This window comes from Phaseolus vulgaris, chromosome 11 (assembly GCF_051622355.1).
Source record: "Phaseolus vulgaris cultivar YP4 chromosome 11, ASM5162235v1, whole genome shotgun sequence".
Taxonomy (NCBI): Eukaryota; Viridiplantae; Streptophyta; class Magnoliopsida; order Fabales; family Fabaceae; genus Phaseolus; species Phaseolus vulgaris.
In genome coordinates this window covers 20811296-20821082 of record NC_143508.1, presented here as the reverse complement: position 1 = coordinate 20821082, position 9787 = coordinate 20811296, and the positions used below count along the sequence as shown (strand labels likewise).

At 31.4% G+C, this 9787-nt stretch overlaps 1 protein-coding gene across 1 annotated transcript; it reads right to left on the bottom strand.

Annotated features, from left to right (window-relative positions):
• Nucleotides 1-3887: 3887 nt before the first annotated feature.
• Nucleotides 3888-8711, bottom strand: LOC137821191 (mannan endo-1,4-beta-mannosidase 2). The gene is made up of 5 exons (XM_068625669.2): nucleotides 7712-8711; nucleotides 6284-6481; nucleotides 5484-5606; nucleotides 4814-5025; nucleotides 3888-4536 (listed from the first exon to the last, which is right to left on the bottom strand). The coding sequence occupies exons 1-5, from the start codon at nucleotides 8099-8101 to the stop codon at nucleotides 4149-4151; spliced, it is 1311 nt and encodes a 436-aa protein (XP_068481770.2). The 5' UTR covers nucleotides 8102-8711; the 3' UTR covers nucleotides 3888-4148.
• Between the last annotated feature and the right edge of the window lie 1076 nt (nucleotides 8712-9787).

Genomic DNA, 9787 nt, shown 5'->3' with positions numbered 1-9787 from the left:
ACCAAACTAGATAGATGTAAAAGGATAATTTACCCTATCAAGTTAGTCCGATACAAATAGAACATATAAAATTAAACAGTTATGAAGCAAGGAATTGAACTTGGTAAAAGTATATTGGGATAAAATAATTGGATATGTAACATGAGAATTAGAAAATATCATAAAGATGTTTTATCCTTATTTGTTGCCCGATTAGCCTATTTTAACATTGAATGCTTTAGAGCACAAGTATTTAATCTTGTTCTTAAATATCGATTTATACCTAGCAACCCTCATTCCTTTAATAGATCTACCGAATCCCATATATCATTTTTAAAGATGGATTTGAACTCCTCTTGTATCATCAGTGTAACCCCTTGTTAAATTAAACAAGTGATTAATAAGACATTGAATCAATCAACTCGACTCCTTTACTACAACAAATGTATATTGAGATCATTTAGGATATGCATTGAATTGGAGTTTCGTATAGAAGAGGATATTTTAACTCTATTAAGATATTGAAATCATATAGATGAAAATGATTGAGCGGTGAGAGGGATGACAAAGCCCTCAGCAAATGACCAACCACTAAGGCAATGGCTAGAAGAATCTAAGAGGAGTGTCATTTTGCTACTCCGAGAAGAGACATTATTTTATACAAGTTTGAAGGAGGCATAACATAGTGGTACAATCTAGAGTAGGATTTAAATTTCTTGCTTAGAAGTAGTATAAAATTTTGGCTTGTATTTTTGCCTTGAGTAAATTAGGGTTAGGGTTAGGTTTCTAAAACCTACATAGGATATAATTGAGCTTAATTACAACCCATATTTATCCATGGAATTATGTATGAATCTCGGATGGTGCCACTTTTATGAAAAAAAAAACAATAAAAAAGTTAAATATCCATCAGGTACATGGTATCTGGTAGCATGGAAGGGATGACCAGAAGAATGACGAAGATCATGAAGATGATGCCAACCCAGACATTCCAGAGGAACATGTTAATAGAAGTGTGCCTCAGGTCCCAATGCAGGATCACTCTACAGTGTCACTAAAAAATTTGACTACATCCTAAACGTTGTAGGAATCCATTCAGACTATGAACCTCAATATGAATAGATGTTTCGACAACATCGACACATGTTTCGATAACATGACCACACGTTTCGACAGAGTTCATGACTGCATTGACGACATCGAAAAACAAATTAAGGACTTACCTGCCAAAACATTCATATCATTTTCCAAAACATTATTATTATTATTTATTTCATACTTTTTATATACATTTCTAGTGTATGTTTAATATTTGTTATGCACGAACTTTATCCATGAATTTCTCTTTAATATATTATAATTTACTACATTAATATTTATTTATAAATAATATTTTTCTTTATAAAATTATAGTTCCAATGGTGTATTGGAAATAATCTGCTCCAACACAGTACTGGAAATAATCCTTTAATTGCATATAACTACAATTAATTCACAAATAGATAATCCACAATTACAATTTTTTTTAAATAAAGATTTTGACAATAATAAACATGGTTTGAAGAGTTACATCATTTATAACTTTTCCAAAATTAGCTCTAACACAGTACCAAAAATAATGTTTCAATTATCAAAAATAATATTTTAATTAAAAAAATTATAATCTACAATCAAATTAACCAAATTAGTTTTTCAACATTTTTTTAAATAAAAGAACAAATGCGTAAACTTACATTTTTATAAATTAAAAAAACAATTTCAATCACATTCATCACTTTACTCATAAACTTTCATAAATTTCCTTGCACTTTATACTCTATTTATCTTAATCCAAACACTTTCTCTTAAAATCATCTCAAATTCACTTCTGAATCCAAAGAAAGCAAAGATGGTAAATGTTTTTCTCATCAAGACTTATGAACTAAGCTAAGAAATCTCTACAAACCTATTGGTAGATGGAGTGTGGTTAGACTTTGAAGAAACCCTTGTCGTGTGTTAGTAGTGAGCTTGTAGGAACTTAACCAGAAATTTTGTGTATAATTCCTTAGGAATTACTTTCTTCACCTCCCCTATTTTTGAATTGCACCCCATAATTGAGTGAAATGACCAAATTTCCCCCATTCACTCCTCCCTCACTACACCCTCTGCTGTCATCATTGTTGTCATCACAGTAACTCACACTGCACTTAAAAAAATAAAAACAAAACAAAATATATTCTGGATATGAATGTGTTATGTAAAGCTCTTTCCAAAACATATTTCAAATTATTCTAGAAAACGAATTCCATAAAGTATTATATATGTTTTAGAAAGTTTATTCTGAAAATTCTTTTGAGAAATTATTTTCTAATATTTATTTCGTGAATTTCAAAAAAATTGTTCTCAAAAATGAGTAAAATAGTTTTTTTTTAAAGATGTGCTGGTGCAAGAGGCATTTCCCATTTCCTTACGATTTCCAACCACTTGTTATTAGGTAATAGACTGTTTCTTCCTGCACCTCCATATCTTCTTCTGGCACCTCCATACATAACATGAAAATACATTTTTATCCTTCTTGTGCCACCCTCATAGAATAACTTCCGGATTATGTAATTCGGAAACGCTTTTGAAAAAAAACTTCCAGATTATATAATCCGGAAGTTAAAAAAAACTTCCGGATTATGTAATCCGAAAAGTAATCATGCACCTGAAAAAAAACTTCCAGATTATATAATCCGGAAGCTAATTACAAATTTGAAAAATGACTTCCGAATTATGTAATCCGAAATATTACAGAGGGACATTTTTAGAAATACAAAAATCTATGGAGGTGACAGAAGAAGGTATGGAGGTGCAGGAAGAAGCAGGTAATATAAGGATGTTTCTTCCTACATCTCTACGTTTTTCTTTCTATACCCTATATTTTTTAAAATACTTTATTCTTCATAGTTTTAGGTGATTTTGAAATAAGAATTTTGAAAACAGAAGATGTTTATAGAATGAGTTCCATAAGTAAAGAATATTTCCAGAATAGGGAAAACAATTCTCTGTAACAAAAAATGAAATTATCATATGTTAATCTCACTATTTTATGAAAAATGATTTAAGGGTCAAGGTTTTTTTGTGCCACAAAAATGTCACTAGAGAGGATTTATTCCCATAAGTATAGTCATTTATAACACTCATTGTATTTGTCTTTTTCAACATTCATTTAATAGAAATTAAGAGTTAGTGATTTGGAAATACTAGTTACATAAATTATAAAAAAAAGTAAGGAAAAATTACATTTATTCACCTCCCATGGAGTAAAGGTGTTAATATTAGCTCCATGGTGTTACGATATAATATTAGCATTTGACACTTCTAAAAATAAACTCTTAAGATATATAAAATAAAAATTACTTATCTATCTTAAAACAAATATTAAGAATAATAAATTGAAAATTGAAATTTTAGAAAGATAAAATTAAAATAAAAAATTACAGAGTAAAAGCAAAATTCATACATTTTATAAAAAAACTAAACAATAATTTCAAGTTTTACATATATGAAAAAATTATAAAAAATAAAATCAAAACTCGTTAATTTTCCAAATACCAAACATCCTTCATAAAATAATATCCATATATATTCTCCTTTGATTTTTAAATACATATTAATCTCTTTTTATGTTTTTAAAAGATGAAATTCACTTATCTTATATTTTTTTAATAAGTGATAGTCACTTTCTTTGTTTTATTTAAAAATATCTTCTTGACTAAAAATTAAATAAAATTATAGAAACTAAAAATTAAAAATTAAAATTTTTCACAAAAATTAAATAATTTTTTATAGACAAAAAAGCTTAAAATAAACCTTTGATAAATAAAATAAGAAAAATAAGTATAACTCGATTAAAAAAATGAGGATTTGATGATAGAACTCATAAGTTTAAAAAAATCCCCTCACATCTTAAAACACATGGTTGATTTTGTTCATGAGAATTACAATCTTTGAAATAACTGTTTATAGAGTAATATCTAATCTATGTTACCACACTATATATACGCCACTAACCAATTTCAGCATTGGTGATGAAAACAGGAGCATATTCTACAGAACTAGTATGAACCTATCAGTAGTCTTAAACCACAAAAGAACCCATATTTCTCCCCCATTCAAATCAAGGGCTTTTATTTCCACACCTTTTGCTAATAAAATTGTTTGAAACTTTTGTCCTTATGAGGCCATCCCTTGACCTTGGCTAATCTGCATGATTGTTCAATAAATAATGAAGGAATTGGTGTCTTTTCCGCAGGGATGATTCCAAAATCATCTGTAAACTCCTGCATTCCTCCAACTAAGAACTGCCAAACTAGAGCACCTGCTCCAGACCTGTTTTTCTTTGCAGATTTGTAGGATATGTCTAAAATTGTTTTGTACATTGTTTTTCGCTCGGACATTGTAAAATTTATGTCTGACAATCCAAATTCAGAGAACACAACTGGCTTGTTCAGTACCTTATCACCATCTTCAATGTGAGAAAGCATCCACTTGGAAACAAATTTTATGTAGTCTTCAGATACTTGCTCATGAAACCTATGCATGGTTTTTTTGAGAAAGTAGGAGTTAATAAAGGACATAATACAAAGTATTAAGCTATTCAAGATCATCATAAGATGTTTTGGGATTCAAATTTCAAACAAATTATTGCTGAGATAGTGGATTACTTCAAGAAAATAACATGAGAAACTCTGGAAAACTTTCTTCCATAGGTTTGAGTTCTTTGATTCTTTAAAAGTTCAGTTCCTTCATTAAGAGTCAAAGGAAATTCAAAATCATAGACATAAGCATATAGCAGTTACACAATGCTTACCAGTGGTCAGGATAGATATGAACAGAGGTGAAATCAATGTTTGAGATTAAGGAATTCCTTATAAAATCAGATCCAAGTCGAGATGCCCAGTCCTCAGGGTTCACTGTCAATCTTTTCGGATCATTAGGACCATAAAAACCTTCAAGTCCAATCGTCACAAGATGACGCTTGTCGATCAGTTTGACAAAAGCTGACATTTCCTCTATCCAATCCTGCAGTTCTATGACAAGTAAGCAAACCATATACAACTATACTCAGATATACCTACATAACTCTAGAGAAATGAACCACAACTGTTTTCTTTCCCAGCAGAAAAAATGGTATTTATCTATCCTGAATGCCCCCCGTGGTTACGTTTTAATGTTTAAATGCCATAAGTTAAAGCTTAGTTACAAATAAATACTTAAATTGGACTGTTTCAACTTCAAAGTTCCTTTCTTGCATGCATCATACAAAAGGGGTTAAAAGAACACATATAAGAATGACCATAAAAACTAATGGCTGAAATTCAGAGTGCACATAAAAGCACAGATCATCTTAGATCATAATAATTCATTAACGGAGATATTAGAAAAGAATAGATAAATTTGAATTAGTCAAAGTTTGAATTACTCATTTCTGGAATGCTATTTATATAAACATTTAATAAAAGCAGAGGTGCAGTGCTTACTTGGAGAGTGTCACCAGAAGGATCAGTTATGCACCGAGGTTCATTAATTAATTCCCAACCAAAAATGGTGGGGTCATTTCTATATTCAAGTCCAGTTATAGTATTCTTCCTTGTCAGAATTGTCTGTAGAAAAATTGAAAGGAAACAATTAACTTATCTAGGACCAGTCTCAGGATGCAAGCCTGCAGCTTAATTGAAATGCCAAGCAGCAAAAGAAAAGAAAGAAAGAAAAAAAGATAGACAAGGGAAGAAATGGGGTCATGGATAGTCATTGTTTTGTGCTAAAGGTTGCTAGAATTAGACATGTCATGTATTAAAACAATATGCATGACAAAAGAGCAATCATATGTTACAAAGGGGGAAAAGCAATAAAGCAATGCAGAAATTCCATAATTTCATTATTGATGCTCTCTTTAATTTTCTATTTTTACAAACTTCTCTTAATGATAAAAAAAAAAAAGACTTTAAATGCATACATATTTTTATTGAAAACTTGATTTTTGATAGAACTTATTTGATTAAAAAATGTGTAGGCTAAGACCAAGTTTGACTAGCAAAGACCAATATGCTATCTACTTTTCTACCCTCTCTTTAATCCTTCAAGTGCAAATCATCACAACTTTGGGCTATTAATACAATTCTTCATGCACAAACATCAAAAGCTTGGGATGCTACCTTAATGCATCATAGATATGTATCAGTATGAGATGTTAATGATAAAGCTGTGCCTCTCCAAACACAAGGAAACCGGGAGGGGGGTGGGGGAGGGGAAGAACAGTAAAAAGATAGACATATCATACCTTGATATAATTCTTGAAATAACTGCGGATTGATGGATCAAAGAAGAAAGAATCGTTAGATGAGCTTAGTCCTACCCCCTCTTGCCATGCCCATTTGACATATTGAGTCTTCCCACCATATGCATGCAAGTTATTTACTAAGCTAAGGAGCAGCCTAATTCCATGTTTCCTTGCTTCTGCTATAACATAGTCCAAGGCCTGTTACCCAACCAGAGTTCAAAATGGTTTTCATTCATCATACAGTAATTTCAAACAGTAAACAACTTGCTTGGTTCATGGACCAAGAGTATCAGAAAAATTCAACATACAGCATATTTTTTTCATTTCAACATCAGAAAAATAACAAGCATCTGGCACACTATACTTTTGAACTTGGCTGATATCATAGAGGCATACAATCAAGCAAAACAAATACAATCTTCAAATTTATTCCACTAAAACTGATGCCACAAAGACTGTTTTTCAATTTTTGTTTGCATCCTGCCACATATGAGATTATCACTTCCCAAGAACAATGTTAACTGTTCTGGTTCAAGGTAGTGACCTTAAATCAGTGAATTTTAATTCCCCCTTTTAGGTCAAAGTTGTCCTGAATTTATGGGGAAGTTCTCCTGATATTCTGCTCTGGATAAACACTGGTTCACATTGGTTTTCTGGGTAAAGGTCTATATCTCAGCTCTCCCGGATCTAGCCAAATTCTTTCTCCTTTAATTATTCCTTTCAACACTCCTCCCTTTATAGGTGATTGGTGTTCTGAATACCCTTTGAAGCAGAAATTTCTGTTTAATAGTAAAAAGGAATAGTTGAATTTCGAGCTTCAGTTGTGTAAATCTTGCTAGAATCTCGGTAATAGTGATTGTTATTCCTACCAATCATCCACTATCCATTAGAATGGAGGCATAGCGACCATAATGGCTTGGTATTTGGATAACGAGGAGATGTTTTGGTCGATAGCTACCTCCTACGGCCGTCATATTCGGACTACGGCTAATGACGGATCCCCAAGCCCCGGATGGTACATTAACCACGGCCACAATCACAATATTCAGCTATGCTCCAACAACCATCTCACAATTCAAACGTCCCTTCCACAAATTCTGCAAGTTTGGTCCCTGTCCTAAATGAACCTCAGCGATTACACGCACTAATCATGAACACCAATCATTGTACACACAGTTAGAAACCTATTTTTGGAAGCCCCCGGCCACAAGTACTCAATTTCAGGGAGAAAAAAGAAAGTGAGCGAGAAGACAATACATAAAAAAAATCAAAGCAAAAGAAAACCAAAATATCGAAAGCCTCACTGCTAGACACTCGTCGAAATCTACTTATGTCAGCATACATAGACAAGCATAGAAAACAAAACAAAAAGAACCGACGCCAAGACATAAGAACAAAAGCCAAAATCCTCAATCTACAAAACACTACCTTGAAAGCTTGTTCATTGAACACACCAGGAGAACTCTGAAGGGCATTGTAGTCACCATCATTGAAGGCCCAAGTTCTACACACAGTGAGCCCCATCTTGGCCCCAGCCTTCAGCATTTCACGCACCTTTGGCCTGGAATACTCATCTACAGATTGCACCATTAACCAGTAAGAGTTCCATCCATTAATATAGAAAGCCTTCCCATCCACCATAAATTGAGTTCCATTTCTCTCCACAAAAGCCAATTCCACTTCCTCCTCAAAACCAAACTTCACGTCCCCAAAAGACATGTATATGAACAACACGATCGATGCAAACCCCACAACGGGGTAAAACAAACCATTTCCACCCACCATGATTCTGTATCTCTTGCACACCTTCTGCAACATAGAACTAGAGAAATTCAACAAATTTGGGAGATCTTCGGAATCCCCTTGGGATTCTTATTCAAAGGGCCACTTTGTTACTGGCACCAGATGAAGGTTTTAGAATTCACAACTTCAGACCCAGATGTGAATGTGAATGTTTCTGACACCCCAAATGATCAGAATGAATAGATCTCTCTCTTTCTCTCAGAGGACTGTGAATGGACCCGAAAGGCGTTAACTTTAAGAAACTAAATGCATGAAGACTTCAACTTTGACAAGGTTGCAGGTTGCTGAAACAAGGGGTTTTATTTTATAGCTATGCTTGAAATGGAAATGGTTGTGCTTCAACCATGAAGGAAGGAAGTAAAAGAGAAGACTGAAAAAGACTCACATGTCTTCCTTCTTCCGTCAGAACAGTCAAAATAATATGAGAGGGTGATTAATTAGGTTGAAGGGGGAAAAGTGATGAAGAAGGTGAGTGTGTGTGGTGAAATGTTTGTATCAGTGTATTCAGTTGTTAGGATTTAGATCTGGGAGTGTGAACCTTCCTTCAGTTCTAATACTTTAAGGACAGTATCTTTCAATTTTTCAAGAACCGTGGGCCACTTTGTTGTATCTGAGGCTTTTCCACATGGTCAACAATTACAAGACAAGAACAAAATAAAATGATTTAAATCCATTTTTTTGAATCTTTATTTTTTAATTTTATGACTTTTACTTTTAAAAGAGAATGTGAATTAATTACTATCATTATAACCATACATAACAGCGATTCTCTTATTTATATACATAGACTGTTTTGTTTTTTATTTTTAAAAGTAATTTAAAGTTATAAAGTATTTAAAATTTAATTTTATATAATCAAACCTTTTTATAACCATATAACTTTAATACCGTGTATAATAGATAATATATTTAATTATTTGTTTTTATATAATTAAAATAATAAAAAATAATACATATATATACATATTTTATTTATAAAAAAGTTATAAACCGCATAGGAAAAAATGTGGAGACATTGCCTAGTTCCTTCAAATTGGAATCACAACCAGTAAAGGATGAAAAATATGATTAACTATGAAGATCAGACATCAATACAACATTTTATTAAAAAAAACATATTATACCACTGCTATTAAAAATATTTACAACAAGTGTAAATACACTATATATTAACCATTTATAGATTATTCATCACAGTAAGATCAATGAATTTAAAAATATAAAGTGTTTGTAATTGTACAAGTGAGTAAAGTATTTTACACTACCAACATATACTTTATTTTTTGTTTTATAGTTATATGTTTTTTAAAACAATTGAAGAATACAGTCAACACAATAGAAAATAATATTTCCAAAACTCAACATCACAAGTATAACTTTATATCTATCAATATTTTGAAGACTGATAATGTTTTTTTATTACAAAAGCAATAATTTATAGTCTTTAAAATAATGTAAAGTATTAAAAAAATCAGATATTTAATTTGTTTAAGATGATAAATATTATAAAAAGAAAAAAAATACGTTGCACTTAAAAAATAAGGCTAAAAAATAATTGATTGTTTAATAAAACATACTTAAATATCATTATTTTTAAGAATAACCTCAAATAAAAATATTGGCCTTAATTTGTATTATTAAGGCAAATACCATTGTTCATAATAAATTCTACCTAAACATACCTAAATAGACCTGTTGATA